The sequence below is a fragment of the Schistocerca cancellata genome, chromosome 1, assembly GCF_023864275.1.
Source record: "Schistocerca cancellata isolate TAMUIC-IGC-003103 chromosome 1, iqSchCanc2.1, whole genome shotgun sequence".
Classification (NCBI taxonomy): Eukaryota; Metazoa; Arthropoda; class Insecta; order Orthoptera; family Acrididae; genus Schistocerca; species Schistocerca cancellata.
Genome location: NC_064626.1, coordinates 561,860,933 through 561,882,875, shown reverse-complemented (window position 1 = coordinate 561,882,875; position 21,943 = coordinate 561,860,933). Strand labels below are relative to the sequence as shown.

General features: G+C 37.9%; 1 protein-coding gene across 1 annotated transcript in view; it reads left to right on the top strand.

Annotated features, from left to right (window-relative positions):
• LOC126181183 (cytochrome P450 3A8-like) overlaps positions 1-19,614 on the top strand; it is a 292,903-nt gene extending 273,289 nt beyond the window's left edge. Inside the window, exons 5-14 of the mRNA XM_049924751.1 lie at positions 2,483-2,593; positions 3,765-3,856; positions 8,403-8,560; positions 12,037-12,161; positions 12,267-12,392; positions 14,153-14,284; positions 14,440-14,528; positions 14,619-14,756; positions 17,830-17,998; positions 18,211-19,614. Of these exons, the coding sequence (XP_049780708.1) occupies positions 2,483-2,593; positions 3,765-3,856; positions 8,403-8,560; positions 12,037-12,161; positions 12,267-12,392; positions 14,153-14,284; positions 14,440-14,528; positions 14,619-14,756; positions 17,830-17,998; positions 18,211-18,291 (1,221 nt within the window). The 3' untranslated portion in view covers positions 18,292-19,614. The remainder of the gene's footprint in view (positions 1-2,482; positions 2,594-3,764; positions 3,857-8,402; positions 8,561-12,036; positions 12,162-12,266; positions 12,393-14,152; positions 14,285-14,439; positions 14,529-14,618; positions 14,757-17,829; positions 17,999-18,210) is intronic.
• The last annotated feature ends 2,329 nt before the right edge of the window (positions 19,615-21,943 follow it).

Here is a 21,943-nt window from a genome sequence, read left to right as displayed (position 1 = left end):
AGTATTGCCTGTTGTGAGTCCCACACACTTGAGCAATATTCTAAGATAGATCACACAAGTGTTTCGCAAACAATCTTCTTTGTATACTAATTGTATTTCCCCAGTATGTTCTGAGGGGCGTTCAATAAGTAATGCATTTTTTCTGAAAGCAGATTAGTTTTAGTCATATTTACAGTACACCACATTGTTCCCCACTCTTGTGGCTACAAAGCTTTATTTTTCAAATAACCAATGCGAAAGCCTTACGCCACCTTACTGGGAGTGCCTGTACGCACGCGTGGTACCACTCGACTGGTTGACGTCAGAGCCAACGTCTTGCGAGTCTTGCGACACCAATAACCTCCCCATCATCCACGTACTGCTTCCCGTCGAGTGAATCCTTTATTGGCGCAAACAGAGGAAATCAGTAGGTGCGTGATCCGGGTTGTGGGATAGATGAGGAATAACGGTCCAATGAAGTTTTGTGAAGTTTTCTCGGGTGTGCAGACTTATTTGAGGTCTTGTGTTGTCATGGATAAGGAGAAGTTCGTTTCAATTTTTGTGGCGATGAACACATGGAAGCCCCTTCCTCGATTTCCTTAGGGTAGCACAATACACTTCACAGTTGAACGTTACCTCACGAGGGAGGACATCAGCAGATCCCCACCTTCATATTACCAGAAGACCATCGCCATGACTCTACTGACTGAGAGTGCAGCTTTGAACTTTCTCTTCAGAGAAGAGGTGGTGTGGTCTTATTCCATAGATAGCCATTTTGTTTCCAGGTCGAAGTGATAAATCCATGTTTCCTCATTTGTGCGATCTTTGAAAAAGTTGTGACTAACAGCATCGTAACGCGCATGCAGTTCTGCACAGCTGGTTCATTGTTGTGCTTCATGGTCTTCTTTTAGGTCGTGAGGAACCCAGCAGCCACAACCTCTGAGTATCCCAACTAGTGGGTGAGTGAGTTAGCACTACCGACAGAGACTTTCAGTTGAGCAGTGATATTCTTGATTGTGATCCGTTGGCACCTCGAATGAGTGTGTACACACATTCCAACAATGCAGGAGTCACAGCTATGTGTGGCCGACCAGCACGCCGCAATTCGGACAGGTTTACGCGACCTTATTGCGATGTTGACGGACACCTCGCACAATGACTCGCTGTGCTTTTGTTCACTGCCAGGTCTCCGCAGAAAATCTGCAAGAGCCTATTAATATCTGTGATGCTCTCATTTTCCACCTAAAGAAACTTAGTGACAGCCCCCTGCTTGGAATGCACCTCCATTATAGACGCCATTTTAAGGCTACGTATAGCTCTGATACATATTGGAACTTCATGACACTTTAGGGGCTGAAACGGAAATATTCTAAAACGTCCCATAACTTAGTCTGCATTTTTTCAACCGAAATTCACTGAGAAAAAAAAATTGTGTTGCCTTTGCTCCTCATACTAATGAACTGAAGTCTGTGACCTGCTTTGCCTACAACTGACACTCCGTGATTGCTCCATTTCATAGAATTACAACCTGTTACACCCAGCTGTTTCTACGAGTTCACCATTTCCAAATGTGACTCACTGATATTGTCCTCATAGCATACTATGGGTCTTTATTACGTGAAATATATAATGTGAGAAGGTCTTAATACACTTCACTGTGGCACACTCAGAGTTACTTCTGCATCAATCAAAGACATTCCATCCATGATACTCGAGTTATTTGGTATGTCCAAGCAAGTGAAAACAATCTTAAGGGTAATAAAAAAGGACAGAGTATGGAGTACCTATACAGATAGAGAAAGACTGGCCTCTGAAAGGTGTAAATGAAGAAAGGAAATAGTATACCATATTTATTAGTATGTAAAAAATGGCTCTGAGCACTATGGGACTTAACTACTGAGGTCATCAGTCCCCTAGAACTTAGAACTACTTAAACCTAACTAACCTAAGGACAGCACACACATCCATGCCCGAGGCAGGATTCGAACCTGCGATCGTAGCGATCGCGTGGTTCCAGACTGTAGCGCCTAGAACCGCTCGGCCACTCCGGCCGGCCATATTAGTATGTAAATGCAAACACAAAGGAAAAATTACAGCTGAGTGTACTACAGAAGAAATAAGTTACAAATAGACTAGAATTTATTTGGAAAGAGCAATATTTGTGTTTTCCTTATTTTTTTATTTATTATTTATTTATTCCCTAATTCTTTGAGATGGTTGTTGTTGTTGTTGTTGTTGGTGGTGGTGGTGGTGTGTGTGTGTGTGTGTGTGTGTGTGTGTGTGTGTGTGTGTGTGTGTGTGTGTGTTTTAAAAGTATTTAAGACACAGTAGACAACCAATTAAACCTAGTTCCATCATTTCAGTTTTGCACATGAATAGTATTGTTGCAATTCTAGCAGTTGATCTGATAAATAGAAGTAGTTCTTTGTGCTGAGTCATTGTTTTTCTTACCACCAGTATGAAAAACATATGCTTATTCATCTGTTCTGTTTACTATCTACAGGCTGCATCTGTCAAGAATCCTCTAGTGCAGAAGAGCCTTTCTATTTTGGCAGGGGAAGTAAAAGGATCACCTGATGTTGTTGTGGCCCTGAGCCGTGAGAAACTTAGGAAGGTAAGTCAATAATTTTGGGATTCATTGTGAACTTATGTTTTGGCCTTCATTTTTTTGTAGATTCACATCAATAAAATCATATTGCAAATATGATATTTTAATTCAGGTATCTTTATACAAATACTTACAACAAATTATGTAGTGAAAGTAGATACATACAAAACATAGTACCATAGATAATGTCATTCAGAAATCTTTGTGTTTAAACATCTTTTAATTACCAACTATTTTAATTTGTTCTTAAAAATTTTGAAGTTTTGTTGCCTAATACTATTTGGAAACATGTTAATATCTTTTGGCAGCAAATGGAATGTGAAACATAACATCTTCTGTTTTGCTGTATATTATGACATCATTTTGGGTCTCTGCATAGAAATAATTGTGTCTATTCATTATGGCATCTTTTACCTTTTATTATTTACTCTCTATTTCTTATATTTGTATTATCTTATTGTGAACATATTGGCTTAAAGATACATAGAGAGTACAAAGGTAGCAAATTATATTTAATGAAATTACATATTGTTATCTACCTGTATTACTATTTATTCTGACTGTTCTCGTGTGCAGCCTATGCACCCTCTCCATGTAGACTGCAGATGACTCACATCAAATCAGAATCTCATACAGTAGATGTGAGATGAATAATTTGGAGTAGATTTGTTGTAGCACAGAAGGAATTATTATGGTTACGAGGCTTTTAATAAGACTATCTTATTGCCAATCTCTTTATAGATGAAGCTTAAAGATGTTTACTTATCACAGTGCCCATAAATTTGTATTTATCAAATTTTATGCATACAAATCATAATTCAGCATTTCTATGGACTTGAGATGTAGCTTGTAACATGAGTTGAAATGCAAAGAAATTGCAGTGTAAAAACTTGAAGTGACACAGTTCATGGAGAACATACATCCACAATATGGATGAACATAGCTGTATCTTGCTGGAACCTTGTGCATTAGAGTGAAGTTGTGTTTATAGACACGTTTTACTCTCTTAAAAATATTAAAAGTCTTTCATTTAATATTGTGTATGTATAGTACATTGCCTGATCCACCACATTTTGTGAGCATTAGACTTCGAAATTTTGCTGCCGGTTTCATCATTGTCTGTCTAGCATATACATAATAATCTAGTTTAAAATTTTGACCTTTTAATTTTTTTCAGCTCACTCCAAGGATTTTGAAGTCTCTTGAGTTTCTCACACAAAATCTTAAGAAATCCATTGAAGCTTCAGAACCAAGCATTGACATTACATAGTGAGTATTATATTTTGTGTTGCTTCTTTGTGGTAAGCATTATCACTATAAATGTACCAACCAATATTTTATTCTTGAAATTAATCTGAGAACTGCAATTGTTATAACTTGATTAAAATAATTGTAAATTCATTTTGTGGGCTTATAATGTATACCAGTTGACACTGTAGACTGGATAAGAATTTTTTAACACATTTTATAAATGCTATAAAAGAGGATGTGCAGAAATTTCATATGGAATTTCATATCATTCTCAGCTAATCCCTCCAGCGTCAGTACTTCCAAAATGATGGAAAAATAGAAAATGGTCCTTCACAGTGTGTTTGGGTCTCAGTACTGAGCTGACTTCACTTGGGAGATCTTACATTAGATTCCTTTGCCTGTTCCCGTATCAGGTTTCATCTGTTGGTTTTTTCATCTCATTTTGTAACTTTGTAATCAAAATCTTATTTTCTGTCCTTGCATGATTTCACATTCGTACAAACATACATATGTATCATTCATTTATGTATTCAGCTTACATTTCCTTTGTTCCTACCTTCACTTTTGTGTGTTACTTCCTTGTATCATTCTCTTCATTATGTTTTTACTGTGGCAAAGGAACTGATAGTTCTGAAAGCTAGATTATTTTTACATTTGAGTTTTGTCATCTGTGATCCAGTAGTCTGTTTTTAACAGCTGCTTACCTTTTTATATTATCAGACTTTTTTGTCCTCCTTTTTGATATTTTTTTTCCCACTTGCTTCTTGTGCAGTAATATATATACAAAGATGAAGTGACTTACCAAACGAAAACGCTGGCATGTCGATAGACACACAAACAAACACAAACATACACACAAAATTCAAGCTTTCTCAACGAATTTTGCTCGAATTTTGTGTGTATGTTTGTGTTTCTTTGTGTATCTATCAACATGCCAGCGCTTTCGTTTGGTAAGTCACATCATCTTTGTTTTTAGACATATTTTTCCCACGTGGAATGTTTCCCTCTGCTTTATATATATATATATATATATATATATATATATATATATATATATATATATATATGGTTATAATAGAAGGAAACATTCCACGTAGGAAAAATATACCTAAAAACAAAGATGATGTGACTTACCAAATGAAAGTGCTGGCAGGTCGACAGACACACAGACGAACACAAACATACACACAAAATTCAAGCTTTCGCAACCAATGGTTGCCTCATCAGGAAAGAGGGAAGGAGAGGGAAAGACGAAAGGATTTGGGTTTTAAGGGAGAGGGTAAGGAGTCATTCCAATACCGGGAACGGAAAGACTTACCTTAGGGGGAAAAAAGGACAGGTATACACTCGCACACACACACATATCCATCTGCATATACACAGACACCTGTCCTTTTTGCCCCCTAAGGTCTTTCCGCTCCCGGGATTGGAATGACTCCTTACCCTCTCCCTTGAAACCCACATCCTTTCGTCTTTCCCTCTCCTTCCTCTTTCCTGACGAAGCAACCGTTTGTTGCGAAAGCTTGAATTTTGTGTGTATGTTTGTGTGTCTCTCGACCTGCCAGCACTTTTGTTTGGTAAGTCTCATCATTTTTGTATATATATATATATATATATATATATATATATATATACACACTGATGTGACTTACCAAATGAAAGTGCTGGCAGGTCGACAGACACACAAACAAACACAAACATACACACAAAATTCAAGCTTTCGCAACTAACGGTTGCCTCATCAGGAAAGAGGGAAGGAGAGGGAAAGGCGCACACACACTCGCGCACACACACACACACACATATCCATCCGCAATTACACAGACACAAGCAGACATTTATAAAGGCAAAGAGTTTGGGCAGAGATGTCAGTCGAGGTGGAAGTACAGAGGCAAAGATGTTGTTGAAAGACAGGTGAGGTATGAGCGGCGGCAAATTGAAATTAGAAATTAGCGGAGATTGAGGCCTGGCAGATAGCGAGAAGAGAGCATATGCTGAAGGGCAAGTTCCCATCTCCGGAGTTCTGACAGGTTGGTGTTAGTGGGAAGTATCCAGATAACCCGGACGGTGTAACACTGTGCCAAGATGTGCTGGCCGTGCACCAAGGCATGGTTTAGCCACAGGGTGATCCTCATTACCAACAAACACTGTCTGCCTGTGTCCATTCATGCGAATGGACAGTTTGTTGCTGGTCATTCCCACATAGAAGGCTTCACAGTGTAGGCAGGTCAGTTGGTAAATCACGTGGGTGCTTTCACACGTGGCTCTGCCTTTGATCGTGTACGCCTTCCGGGTTTCAGGACTGGAGTAGGTGGTGGTGGGAGGGTGCATGGGACAGGTTTTACACCGGGGGCGGTTACAAGGGTAGGAGCCAGAGGGTAGGGAAGGTGGTTTGGGGATTTCATAAGGATGAACTAAGAGGTTACGAAAGTTAGGTGGACGGCGGAAAGACACTCTTGGTGGAGTGGGGAGGATTTCATGAAGGATGGACCTCATTTCAGTGCAGGATTTGAGGAAGTTGTATCCCTGCTGGAGAGCCACATTTAGAGTCTGATCTATTCATGGGTCGCTTAGAGGAAGCCTTCTTGGTTACCCAGGCATGCCAACCCAAAGTTTGGTACAGATTTATTGATGACATTTTCATGATCTGGACTCACAGTGAAGAAGAACTCCAGAATTTCCTCTCCAACTTCAACTCCTTTGGTTCCATCAGATTCACCTGGTCTTACTCTAAATCCCATGCCACTTTCCTTGACGTTGACCTCCACCTGTCCAATGGCCAGCTTCACACGTCCGTCCACATCAAACCCACCAACAAGCAACAGTACCTCCATTATTACAGGTGCCACCCATTCCACATCAAACGGTCCCTTCCCTACAGCCTAGGTCTTCGTGGCAAACGAATCTGCTCCAGTCCGGAATCCTTGAACCATTACACCAACAACCTGAAAACAGCTTTCGCATCCCGCAACTACCCTCCCGACCTGGTACAGAAGCAAATAACCAGAGCCACTTCCTCATCTCCTCACACCCGGAACCTCCCACAGAAGAACCCCAAAAGTGCCCCACTTGTGACAGGATACTTTCCGGGACTGGATCAGACTCTGAATGTGGCTCTCCAACAGGGATACGACTTCCTCAAATCCTGCCCTGAAATGAGATCCATCCTTCATGAAATCCTCCCCACTCCACCAAGAGTGTCTTTCCGCCGTCCACCTAACCTTCGTAACCTCTTAGTTCATCCCTATGAAATCCCCAAACCACCTTCCCTACCCTCTGGCTCCTACCCTTGTAAGAGGTTACGAAAGTTAGGTGGATGGCGGAAAGACACTCTTGGTGGAGTGGGGAGGATTTCATGAAGGATGGACCTCATTTCAGTGCAGGATTTGAGGAAGTTGTATCCCTGCTGGAGAGCCACATTCAGAGTCTGATCTATTCATAGGTCGCTTAGAGGAAGCCTTCTTGGTTACCCTTGTCCCATGCACCCTCCCACCACCACCTACTCCAGCCCTGTAACTCAGAAGGCGTACACGATCAAAGACCGAGCCACGTGTGAAAGCACCCACGTGATTTACCAACTGACCTGCCTACACTGTGAAGCCTTCTATGTGGGAATGACCAGCAACAAACTGTCCATTCGCATGAATGGACACAGGCAGACAGTGTTTGTTGGTAATGAGGATCACCCTGTGGCTAAACATGCCTTGGTGCACGGCCAGCACATCTTGGCACAGTGTTACACCGTCCGGGTTATCTGGATACTTCCCACTAACACCAACCTGTCAGAACTCCGGAGATGGGAACTTGCCCTTCAGCATATCCTCTCTTCTCACTATCCGCCAGGCCTCAATCTCCACTAGTTTCTAATTTCAATTTGCCGCCGCTCATACCTCACCTGTCTTTCAACAACATCTTTGCCTCTGTACTTCCGCCTCGACTGACATCTCTGCCCAAACTCTTTGCCTATACAAATGTCTGCTTGTGTCTGTGTATATGCGGATGGATATGTGTAAGTGTGCGAGTGTATACCTGTCCTTTTTTCCCCCTAAGGTAAGTCTTTCCGCTCCCGGGATTGGAATGACTCCTTACCCTCTCCCTTAAAACCCACATCCTTTCGTCTTTCCCTCTCCTTCCCTCTTTCCTGACAAAGCAACCAGGGGTTGCGAAAGCTTGAAATTTTGTGTGTGTGTGTTTGTGTGTTTTTTACTGTGCCTATCTACCAGCGCTTTCCCGTTTGGTAAGTCATGGAATCTTTGTTTTTAATATATTTTTCCCATGTGGTATGTTTCTTTCTATTTTATATATATATATATGAATTTTTAACTTGAAGGAGGATCCTCCTATTAAACAACTGTCTTGTTATAGTAATATTACTAATGCATTTAGTGACATGTAATGGACATTGACATGATGTAATACTTAAGGAGCATATAGTGATAATGTGTGAATAATAACACATTAAGACTTGAATACTGTAATTGCACAGTGGTATGAAATTGAGTATGGATTGCACAGTGGTATGAAATTGAGTATGGGTACTAATAACTACATTACTTTTTTCTAGTGCTGTTCGTAACTTCCTTGCTCATTCATTGGCTCTGACTCTTCTGGACAAGGATTCACAGGCAGACGAGCCCAGGGTGGACCAAAATGCACTTTCTGGAACTCTAGAACAAGTTCTTAAAATTGACAATCCCACTTATCCAGTTGCATCTTTTCCATGTAAGTTTTTCCGACTGCCTTTGCATTATGTTCCATTGTTTGTGATTTTCTGCAAGCTCTCTGTTACCAAGCTTCCAATTACAGTTTAGTATTTCTGTTAACTTAGTTTTACAAAAGTCTTGCAACTTTTTAGAAATACACAAGGATGTAAATGCTTTCGTTGAAGTTTCACATTGTAATGCTGTGAAATAATGGAACTGAAGTAGACTGTGGGCTGATTTTGTTCATACAACTTCGTAATATAATCATATTGTGTGTGCTGAATTCAGATAACTGAACAGAAGTATTTAAAATATCAAGAAGTTCTGTATTTTTGGTGGTCTGTTTTCTGTCATAATGTAGCAGATGATTTAAGGAAGATGCTTCTTAATTTCAACCATTAAGTAATTGGTGAATTAACTATAAATACAGTCATACTTCTTTTGAAGAGGATCCATATGAAAATGCCTAAAAGTACAACACAGATAATACCATTGAGAAAGTGAACAAGACAGCACTAGACAATTGGTAATTAGAGGTGGACAAAATATCTGGTGACAGAGTCATATCAAGAAAGGAAATATGGCTAATTTTACATAAAGAATTAACCAAGAGAAATACTTCCACAAGATTGTTGCAATTTTTGTAGACCGTAGACCAATATCATATGAGAAAATAAATGTTTTAACTATTTTCAGAAGTACCTAATTAATTTTTTTACTGATCTGTTCTGTTGCTGAGACCTGAGTCTACTAGTTAATACCATAAATGAAATAGCCATCAAGTTTACTGGTGAAGTTGATGGCTGCACATAACAAAAATAGTGACATTAATCTGTCAGTTCAGTTATGGCCAGTTCTTTCTGGGATGCAAAAGGGAATCTTTTTACTGATAATCTGTCAAAGGGTAAAACAGTTGTTAGTGACACTGTGCAGATCTTTTAGACCAACTAAATGGAAAAATTATGTGTTATAGACATGGCTCAGAATATAGAAGTGGCTCGGGATATAAAAGAAAAAAGGGCTTCCATTTGATCATTTTGATAGTGTGCATATACACAAAGGTGTCTTAGTAATGAGAAATCTGATGAATTTGAAATATGGACTGATAAAATATCTATCATCTGAATGAAACAGACATTTTTCCACTGAGCCTATATTATTCACTGAAACTTATTGTTCATCACATGTCTAGTTTCAGCTAATGTAGCCATTGTTAAGTGTTTTCTTGCAGCCTCAATCACCTCTTTGTAAATAACAAGTGAAAATTCGCTATGTTTGTCTTTTTGAAGTATCAAAAGTTTAAATATGAAAAAAGGATAATTGTACTAATACATTCTCATGTCAACATAGGCATAAAAATAACGATTAACAGCTACACTCAACAGATACAGTATATATTATGAAATAGCGTATAACAATGTACCTGTACAAAAAGTACATTACCTAATTGGCTCAAAATGGGAGATTGGTAGTGTGTACGCAACATAATGGCAAAACAGTTAGCCAAAGCAAGATGCCGCAGCCATGAAAGTAGCATTAAGCTCACATGATGTTTGTCTTAATGTAGGAAATAACTATGCAAACATTTAATGCTGGTCAAAGCATTAAACTAAGAACAGATTAGCAGTTTCACTGATCTATGTGTGTGTAAAGTCATATACCAAAAGCAAAGTCAGTAAGAAAGAAATGTGGAGATGCAACATGAATGAGTTTGAAAATATTTTAAAAATTAGAATTTACAACCTTTTTTCTACAAATGTGAATTCAAGATTTAAAATATCAGTAGTATCTGTGTTGGAGCACTGCCTCTCTATCTCTGTTTTATAGGTTTCGCTCAGAGTGTAGACAATACAAATAATCCTACTTGTCATTGTAAGGGCATGAACAGCATTGTTACTTTTGTTTTGATTGTGCAAGCAGAATATGATTAATATTATTGAGTAACCTTCTGTTTGTAGGTTAGTTTGTTTATTGAGGAGTGTAATCTGTTAATTTACTAATTTTTTAAAAACTGCATAGGTTGGTCTTATTAATATCACACTCTGATTTCTGATCTCTATACAGCCTTCTACCATTTTGATCCATTAGTAATTTTCTCATAAAAATGTTAATGGAATGATCAGCATGTTGATTCAGGATGCCATAATTCTCATGCCTAGCACTGAGAAATTGAAAGTTAATTAGAGGCCTCAGAAACCAGCCATTTATGGCCCCAGTCAGTGCAGCCACTTCTGATTGTCATGTATGTCCCATCATTAGATGAAACATGTTTACACAAGGCATAACTACATAAATAAGTACTTACATTAATAATTCCATTAACATCCTTTGTTTGTTCAATTTGACATCAACATACTGGGAAGTTCATATTGATCATCAACCAGTAATAGAACCCTTAGTCAGATGTGTCCTTTGAGGTTTGTTTCATTACATCTTGCACGATCTCACTTCTTGAGGCATAATTGCTTGAAAAATATTGAAGAAAGTGTATAAGTAGAATAGCTGTGATTTGCTTGAATTAATGCAGTATTTTTTCTAAAGGAAGCGTAACGTTTTGTAATCAGGTAATACTTTTTGAAGAACACAGTACATATGATAGGATTAAATATCTTGCCTACAATATTTGTTCATGACTTCACATTATCTCTTACATTTTAAAGAGTAGTCTTCTGAAAAGTGCAGTTATAGGAGCATATCAGATAAATATATGTACCACCCTTCACCAAACAACCAATATTGGTTGGTGGATAGTAATTTATCATTGCCATAACATTATTTTTCTTTGTCTACATGTTGTAAAATATATATCCTGTGATTTCCTTGAAGATGTTTCAGCAAATGCTGACTTGTCATATTATTCTAAGAAGCATCACATAATTTCAGGTCAGAAAAAGGTTATCATGGTAGAGAGATCAGCTGGTTGCGGAGATATGCCTGATTTTATCCACAGGTGTTTTTTCCATGGAATTATCATGGATTTGATGCTCATAAGACAGCTGGTGAATATGTTGAATTTTCATACTGATTGTCTCAAAATGGCATGAAGCACAGCTCACACAAATGTTGACATACTTCCTTGAATATGACACATCATCACAGTTTCTGAAGTTAAGTTTTTCTTAGCTGATCTGATTGAAGCACTACAGCTGTCATTTTAGAATGTTTTAGTACACCTACCATACATCATAGGACATCAATATACAAGTTTTATGTAAATCTCTCTATTGCCCCACACTCTTGTGAGCAGTATGCGATCACTAATAGGAGACAACTTCTAAACAACCCTGAATGCATCTTATTTCGTTATACTTTGCCACACAGTCATGAAAACCTATATATTGTATGCAAGTAAATTTATTTTTAATTAAACGGAAAATTAAAGTATCATCAATGAATGAGATTTAATGTTAAGACAACAACTGAGCACTTTTGGGAGACTGAAATGCATTTTAACCTTTCCTAGGTAGTACTGTAAAACTGTTATTTATTTTTCAGTTGTTCTTCCTGCATTTTACTCTCAAGACTGTTTTGTCCTGCGAAATAGTGCTGCCAGGTATCTCATTCCTTTAATCCATAACACTGTTAAGGAAAAAATCAGTGCAGAGAAGTCAACAGATGAGGTAAGAAAATGTTGATGTTATGTGTTTTTAAACTTCTTCCTAGTAGGAACTCTATTGTAGAGATATATATAAAATTGTATTGAGGAACATGCACTGAACTTACAGAAGAGAGTTCCTGATCTGGTGGATTTACTTTTGGAAACAGTTTCTGAACAGAAGCAGACAACAAAAGATGAAGGCAAAGAGGTAGAAAGTGCTGCTGCTGTGAATGAAGAAGCGATTGTAGCTCAGGTAAGATATTGAGAAAGATGGAAAATTTAATTTCACTTTCATTAGCAGTGTCTGATATCTTGTAGTACTAATAATGTAGTTCAAATCATAATACATCTGGAGATTAAAAACAATAAGCCAGTATTTCTGCATGCCACACTTAAATAGCATGTTCCATTTTATCACTGATGAAAAATTTTCATAAGTATCTGTGACCACATAAGAACTGTTTAAGCGGAAGGTAGATGCTCACTAATATTCATCAGAAGAATCTTGTGGAACTGTGATTCACCCTTCATAAAATGCCAGTTAATCATTATTATTACTAAGTCTGGGCCATTAGCAAGTTCAATACATAGAATAAAGAAAGAATATTCAGGGAAGAGCTGCATGAGTTTTCATAGACTTAGTCAGCTTGAGAATGTCACATAAATGCTGTACAAATTAAATTGGAAGACACTATTAGACAGATATAATACATGAGCAAAAAAAACCACTCTTACATATTTTGAGAATGATTATTTCAAGCATAAGCAAAGACAGATTACTTCTTCTAAATTGCATCATGTATAATAAGTATGAAAGCAAAATTAAGGAAATTTTTGCTTATACAAGAACTTAAAGAAATCTTATGAATATGAATTAAATAATCTGTATGAACATCTGGATTTTTCAAACCAATTGGCAAAATTTATTCCTCAGTTGATCACAGTGGGCTGAATGCACAATAGTGAAACCATTTTCCAGCAGCAATTTTTTCTTTTAATCACAATAAAAATGGTTGATGAATTGTATATACATTAATTTCAACATATGTTCAAGGAACAATCAATATAGTGGATTTTCCAATGCAATTTGCAAAATAAGATGAAAATCGTTCTGACAGCCAGAAAGTTGTGAAGGCAAGCTTACAGTTCCAAGTGATATTAGATCCATAAACTTCCTAAAAAAGGTTAAAATTATCTCATGTATTTATTATGCTTCTCTTTTTTTGTAAGGGTCCAGAGCCACATTATTTCCTTATAAGAAGTCATTTTCCTGCATCAGCTGTTCTGTTAATTTTAAATAGATTATTATTAATAATCATCAGCAATTAGCTAATTTTGCTCCTCTGGGCATTATCAAGCTGCAATATGTTATGATCCACACAGCAGTGTGGAGAAAAACCAATGTGTGGTGCCATCGCTAATAAGAGGGCAGCACAAGTGCACAGCTATCATAGATACGAAGCCCATGTGTAAAATAAGGAAATACAATGCCATGAGTAAGTCCTGTCATTGCACGAGCATATAAAATACATGAATATATGTTAGCACACGTGCTGAAGTGGAAGAACACATGTTGTTGTCACATCTTAAAATCAAATAGCAGCTATTGTATTTTAAGACGTTGACTACACCATAAATGTTTCCAGCCTGAACTGTCCATGTGCAAAATGTTGTCATTTACAAAATATTGCAGGATTGTGGATGCAAATAAACAGAAAATAAGTTATGCTAACATAGTTTACTGTAATATTCATGCTGGTACAGTCACAAATTGTGCATGAAGGATGACCCAATCATGATGCTGATGTAAGTGGTCTTTAAATCCTTACTTTGCTACAAAGTGTTCCGTTTCCTGTGTAGCAGTTTAGTAAAAAATAAATAAATTAAAAATGTATTTATTGTCTTTGCTGGACTATCTGCCAACAGTGATAGCATTCCTTAAATATTTTAAGCATACATTTATTATTTATCTCTGCAAATGCCATGTTGTTATTTAGATTCTATATTTTTCAGTCACTAGCTGTTCTTCTGAATACAGCACAGGCAACAAAGTCTACGATTGCACTGTCTGTTGCCACATTAGCTTCCAAACCAGAGATTCAGGATAAACTGCATTCTGAACTTAACAAGCAGTTACAGACATCTGTAAGTACAAACTGTATATTTAACTGAGAGTACTGCACTTATTTGGCCACAAGACAATTTTCCAAGTGTATATGAAAATTTGTTCCCTTTTAGATGTAAGATATTTTTACTGGTGGAAGATAGCAGCAATTTAATGACTTTTTCTCACTCCACAGACGGAGATATCCTTTGAGACAGTGCAGAATGCACAGTATCTCGACATGTTCCTGAATGAGATGCTTCGTTTGTATCCATCTGAATACAGGTACTTAGGGAACAAGGATTTTATTTATGGATTTTATTGACAGTAATAATAAACAGGAATAGTTTGATTACATTTTGGAAATTGTTGCAGGATTGAGCATGAATGCCTGGAAAACACTGAATTTGAGAATCTGAAGATTGAGAAGGGAACCATAGTATCTATTCCAGTGTATGCTCTTCACCACTTGGAGGACTACTATCCAGAGCCACATACTTTCAATCCAGACAGGTGAAATACTCTGCACAGTATTAGAACTTATCATAAATCTGTCTTACAAAGGGGTGAGACAGAGAGAGAGAGAGTGAGATAAGAGTGGGAGGGCATTTGAGAGAAGTTGATGATTATTTGTAATTCTGTGTTATTTACATCAAGCAATCGTGACTTCAAGCATCAGTCATCTTTATCTGTATCAGAAACTTTATCATGAAGATGGGCTCTTTTGCATTGTTGTAAAGAGTGTGACATAGGAAGTCAAAACAAAGGTACAGAGAAATGTATGAAGAAACATTTAGAAGCATCAAATATATCAAGTGCAAAACGCAATAAATGAAAGTAAAAAAAAAATAGCATAGTGGATTGTTAACAACAATGAAAAACTACTGGATAATGAAAAATTACTGGAAATTTTAAAATTAATTTAGATGTATAGAAAAGAAAAATTCTGAAAATAATGATTGAAGAAGTGGAAAAATAAAATTTGGGAATATGAAATGAAAGGAAGGAGAATGGGTGCACACAACAGAAATGAACTTTTGTGTGTTATTTTAGAAAGGAAAGAGTGCCATTTGCTTCTTCATTTAGTGTTCATCACTTGACTCTCTTCCTTGATACACTGTAGTGAGCTGTGATTACAGAATTTTGACAATATAATCAACATAGTTGAAAATGTCAAAGGTAAATGATGGGAAATCAAACAAAATAATACTAGCAGAACAATTACCCAGCAAAGTCGACTCAGTTATTCCTAAACTGCCTTATGATAAAGTTCCAATTATCACCATTCTGTGAATTATATCTAACAAGTGATAGATATTCAATACAAATATGCAACATAGTAATGTGTTATGTAACTGGAATTACAAAATGTAAGGATATTTAATGTTGCATAATCTCCTCAGGTTACATTGTCAGGGTGCTCATCGGGTGCAGTCACAGTGTTATCGTTATTATGATGTTAATGCGATGTGATATCCTGGTGATTGACAAGGTCACATACACTTGTTTTATCCTGTCACTTGCTTGCAGCTGATTGATGCTCCACATGTAGTTTGACAATCTACATCTATTGCAGCCTCACAAAGAAAAGTGAAGTTCACACAGATAACAGTAACAGAAATGACCATCCTTAGTATAGTGTGAATGTAGCAAAACCAAGAGTCTGTTGTTTGTCACTCACAAACACCTGATTGATTTTCAGCAGTTAGTTTGACATTGTACATCTGCTGCAGCCTCACAAAGAAAAGTGAAGTGACATGTAAACAACAGTAACAGAAATGTTCCTCCTTGATCTAGTATGAATGTAGCAAACGAAGTGTCTGTAGAGACCTCAGCTGTGACACGGTCATGACATATGTCATGACATAATAACTTCTGCACAATGACATTGTAGCACTGGATTCCAGGGAGAGTGCTGATAGTTTCTGGGTGGCATAGCAGAATGATGCAGTGTGGTGTAGAGTTAGCTGAGGCTCCTGTAGATGGGACGCCATAGGTGACCAATACGAGTGGCCTGTAGCAGAGCTGTGATTGCAGCTGGCTGCTGTGGTGTGCACATGGCTAAAGTATACCATGATGAAGGGGTATTCATAGGCTCTTGATAACCACATGACTCGCAGATGGAAGATAGCATCATCGCCATTGTTGCTGCATGTGCTGCCTATGGATGATGTTAGCAAACCCTAGTGGTTGTGGTGCATGCTGTCACTGAGTCTATAAACAGAATGTTTACTATCAGCATCAAATGCAAACATGTGATGTATTGGTGAAACATGTAACTGTCTCGGAAGGTTGAGCATTTGCAGGAGAAGGAGCAGCAACCCAGGGGATGCAGACATTGAGCCACAATCAGGAGTAACCAAGGATGCATGGTCTCTGCTTTGCCTATTTTCCATTATTTCCTCTGTAGATTGTGCAGCCATTGTAAGAGAGGGTCCCACCAGGAAGGAAGCAGGCAGTGCAATGGTGGCTATAGTGAAAGAAGAGGTGCCGGGTTGTTGTCATGGAAGGCCAAAGGCAGCAGGAGAGTCAAGGGCATGGCTTACAACAGAACTCCCATGAGGAAGCCCTGGAAGAAGCTGTTGGTGGCTGGCTGGGAATGATGGCTGGCTGGGAATGGTGACTGGGTCAGAGCAGCACAGGGGGGCCTGTGGAAGGTGCAGTGTATGCCAAAAGAAAAAAAAACAACACACGAGAAGTGAGGCAAAGGCAATGAGAGGAGGTGCGAATGCATGTGATGTGGTAGCCAGGGGACACAGGGGAGGAAGTGAAAGCCCTGGCACTCTGTGTATGTGAGATGCAACAATGGAACTCACAGAGGTGCATGTGGGCATGCAGGAGCACCTGGTGACACCTGGAGGTGCACAGAGATCAACCACAGGGCCAGCCAAAGCGGCAGCGAAGACAGGAGTGACAGGGACAGCACTGACGATGACAAGACTGACCGTGCACAGACTTTCATCTGTAACATACCACAGTTCATCAACTGTTCTATGCACAGACTTTCAACTACAAAATTCCCCAATTCATCACCTGTTCTATCAGCATTGTCATTCCTTTCTCCTTCTCGTCATCAACAAATTTAGTGATGTTTGTAGCAACTGTCACTGCTGCCGGTGTTGATATTTCTGTGATCATTTTCTATGCTTGCACTGTGATGTAACAACACACACCACTTTGAAATGGAAGTGTGTGTACCTTATCACTTTAACAACTTAGTTACTGCTACAGCCAGATCAACAGTTGGCTTTCTTGAGCAGTAGTTTCAATTGCTTTCCTTTGATGCTGGCAAGGACTATATTGAGATGTATGATAAACTATGTTTTCAGTACTTGATTTGTCAATATTACCCTTTGGGCCACATACATTTTTAATGACAATGTTTCAGATTGTAATTTCTGGATACAGAACTGTACCAAGACACATTGGCCAATTAATTACGTTTGTTTATTCTTCAGAATTGTTTCCTCTCTCCATCATGCTGTAAAACCTAAGTAAAAATACCATTTATATGTATGTATATGCCACATTAGATTATGGACATACAGTTCATTTGGAGGCTCTTATAGATGGTTTTTATGTTTAGGTTTTCTCCAGCCATTGCTGAAAAGCGTCACCCATACACATACCTACCATTTGGTCTGGCTGGTTCCAATACGGCTAATGTCAGTGTTCAGTATGGTGTCCTTGTAGCTAAGTTGGCAGTTGCAACACTGATCAAGAACTTCAAGTTTGTGCCAGCTGAGGAGACTCAGGTATGAAATAGGCTATATCACTCACTCATAAGCAACTAAATCTTAAACATCATTTATTATTGTTACAATTTGCAAAGTTCACAAATTATGTCTTATTTATTGGTGGGAGGCAGTAAAAATTATTAAATTTTAGTTACTGGAACAGCCACATTAAAACATGAGCCCTTCCTGTTTGCCTGCTGATTCCCATGCTTCTGGTAATATATTTTCAGATACCACCACCTTTGGAGGAGGGGATCACTGGAGTCATGAAGCCAAAACCAGTGAAAATTAGTGTGGAGCTTCGCAAATAAGCACACATATGAGATCACAAGGCTGAATGGAACACAGTGTATTTTTGACAGCAACTAAATTAAATTTTGTATGTCATTGAGCCATTAATGTTAACACTGATATTTGTGTTTACACATTTCTAGTTTAATTTTATTTTTACTACCACTTTTGTATTATCACATATAAGACTTTTCAAGACTCAGTTTACAGTTTTGATAAAAGGGGAGAAATATTTCAAGACTTCTTCAATACAATATGATTATTGGTTTGACTTCTTAAGAAGTGCCTAAATTACTGTATATTGGTAGAGGAAGACATTCCACATTGCAGAGCAGCAATTAATATTATGTGCAGGCCAATTAAAAGGAAAGACAGGTGCATAAGAATATTTTCAACTTCATATGGTAAAGTGAAATTGTGGCTAGGTTAGAAACCTCTTAATATGCTAAAAGTATGTGTATCTATATAAATTATGCTTAACAATCAACAAAAGTACGTAACTGCTTAAGCATTCTTTCACTTGGGAGCAACAAGGAATGCATTTCAAATGTATCTAAGTAGCTTAATACATTTTCATTAAACCCCACGAATTGCCAATAACATTGAGTTGCTGGTTTTTTTGTTCTGCAAAATGGCTGAATGTGACCCTGTAGGGTATAGTTTTCCTGTAGCAAATTCTCATAATAAATATGAGACACTTACACAAATTAAAACATAGAAAATTCTACATTTTTGTTGATGTAGTTGTGACATTCTTCAGTTAAACATACTGATAGTCATGTAACTTGAAATCTTTTCAAATGCTTCTTAATGGCAGCTATTGAGACATACACCAGTAAAAGACTGCATATCAAAAACAGTGTCATTACTGGCCATGTATGCCTTTGTATCAGCATAAATAAATGATAGAACCAATGATAAGTGTAATAAAATGAGACTGAATGCTATGGTGCTGAATTTATGAGAACAGGTATTTTTTTAACATCTATATAATAATTTTTAAAGAAAATAAATTTCTTGCTGTTATTACTTAGCAGGACATCTAGCCAAGACTAGAAACAAGCAACAGCATATAAGAATCAAATGCCTTGTGGAACAAAGCCTGTATGTCACAGTGTGACGTTGGTATTCCAAGTTTGGTTTCATGAGGATACAAACCAGTGAATAATTATGAAAAAGTATTGTTAATGGTACTTATAAACATAATTCAAGTATGTATTTGATTGCTGCACTGTAAACATCATTTCTTTAAGGAGTACATGTAATTTATGATAAATTTTTGTCATTAATTTTGTGGAGATCTGTCTTCTTACTTCTGAATAAAAAATTTATTTCACACAAAACTATTTTTCAATCATATTCAACGAAAAAAGATTATTTTCAGTACAACTGCAACAACCATTCCTCAACTACTGAACAATAAAGAGCTTTCTCTGGAGATCACCAGTATCCAGAATTTTGGTATCATTTTTGTACCTGCCTGCAGTAGATAGTACATGCCATAAATGAAAGCCTGTTGGATCATAGTATTTGAACCAGTTGTTAACTATGGTATAGCATAGCATCTCTGATTAGTAATCAAAATGTTCCGAGTCCAGTGTGTGAACCCAGCCACTGACTAAATTGTGAATGAAAATCATCATCAGTGGCAGATGAAGACATGGTATGAAGGGGCACCTTCATTCTGCCAACAGCCTCATCAAAGAGGGTGAAGAAGTGGCTAGAACTTCAAGGCAACTGTTTGCCTTTGGGGTATGAAACAACCCCTAAAATGCAGGAGAATCAGCAATAAAAATCAATGGCATCAGGATGCTGAAGGCAATGGAAACTACTGCAGTAAGTGGCCTGTAGTTGAAAAAATGCCATGGTGTTACCTCCATTGGAAAAAGATTATGAATTAGCTCCCATTTTGTATCCCAGGAAGTGGTGCCCAAGGATGAAGTAACCATGAGAAAAAGATTGAATCACCAACAAAAATTTAATATTTTACAAATTGGAGCATAATGCTATAATGAATAACACAGTAGGCGGCTTAGTTGCAGAGGAACGGACATCTCTAAAATGAGGAATCACAGAAGCTGGACATACCAACATAGGTACAAGAAAGGTAGCTATGAAAAAACCTTGGGAAACATAAATAACTCAATTGACAAGAGGGGAAAGTACAAAAATGTTCTGGGAAAGGCAGGAATTCAGCAGTATAAGTGACTAAGGAAAAAAAATTAACAGGAAGTGACTACAGGAAAAATGCGAAGAAATAGTCATGGGAAGAAATGGTTCAGTGTACAGTGTTGATGGCCAATAATCATATTTTTCAGTGCAGATGCACACAATGCTCAATCTCGTATTGGAATCAGATACTGTGAACAAGGGGTTCATGAGTAGGTGACTCTAAGTCAATAGTGTGTAACAACAGGCTGTGAATTTGGGTCAGATGGGAAGCATGCATGGGTGGCCGAGGCGGTTATCGCAACCACTCCTATTACATGGAAGATCTGTCTTTGATTCTCGATTTTCACCCTTTACCATTGATTCATTTCAGTGACCAAATGCATGTTGAACAAAATATAGAGTAGATAGCCAAGGTGGTTATCGCAACCACTTCTGTTACATGGAAGATCTGTCTTTGATTCTCGATTTTCACCCTTTACCATTGATTCATTTCAGTGACCAAATGCATGTTGAACAAAATATAGAGTAGATAGCAGATACCGTATTTACTCGAATCTAAGCCGCACTCGAATCTAAGCCGCACCTGAAAAATTTGACTCGAAATAAAGGAAAAAAAAATTTGCCGAATCTAAGCCGCACCTGAAATTTGAGACTCAAAATTCAAGGGGAGAGAAAAGTTTTAGGCCGCACCTCCAAATCGAAACAAAGTTGGTCCATTGTAATATGAGACACAATTTAGGTCGAATGAATCACGATACAGCTACAGTAGTTTGGTTCCAGTCGTAAGCTTAGCAGTTAAGCTTTACCACGTAGCCATTGCTATGCATCAGGCGCTCCGTCTGTATTTATACGGGTACCCTTCCTTTTTCACGTGCTTCGTCTGGTTTGAATCGATTGCTTATTTTGCTTTGATCTGATAAATGCCGTTTCCTTTGTTATAGGTGTTTGCGTCACTCTTAAGCTGAAAATGCATTACTGCACTGTGTCATGCATTGTTTGTCGCATTCTGATAGTGCGTGTTTACGGCCTGTCGCGGCTCGCGGCATGGCTTGCTTTTGTGCGCGCTACCGCCGCGTACAATAAAAAGAAGAGAGAGGAATCGTCTCATAAGCGAAACAATGACAAGACTGCTATTTGTTGTTACTTACACTGCTGCTTTCTTTGATAATGATCAACAAGAATCAAATAATAGACTGCGTATGATAGAACATGTTCTGAACGAGAGTTAGGCGAAAATTTTTCTCCGTTTGAAAATCTTTGCGGCCGCTTCTTTATTACATCAAATTCTGCACAGAAATTAGAGTCATCTTAGATTTAAAAATCTAAGTCACTTGCCGTGCTTCATTTCTGGCTGTATCACTATTAGGCATAAGAATATTACGAATATAAACATGAGACGATACGTATATTCTTCCGCGTTTGCTGTTGCCTCACTCTAGTTTCGTGGTTTATTAGGCAGACAGGATTTAAATGATATAGCAGCAAACACGAAAGAATACA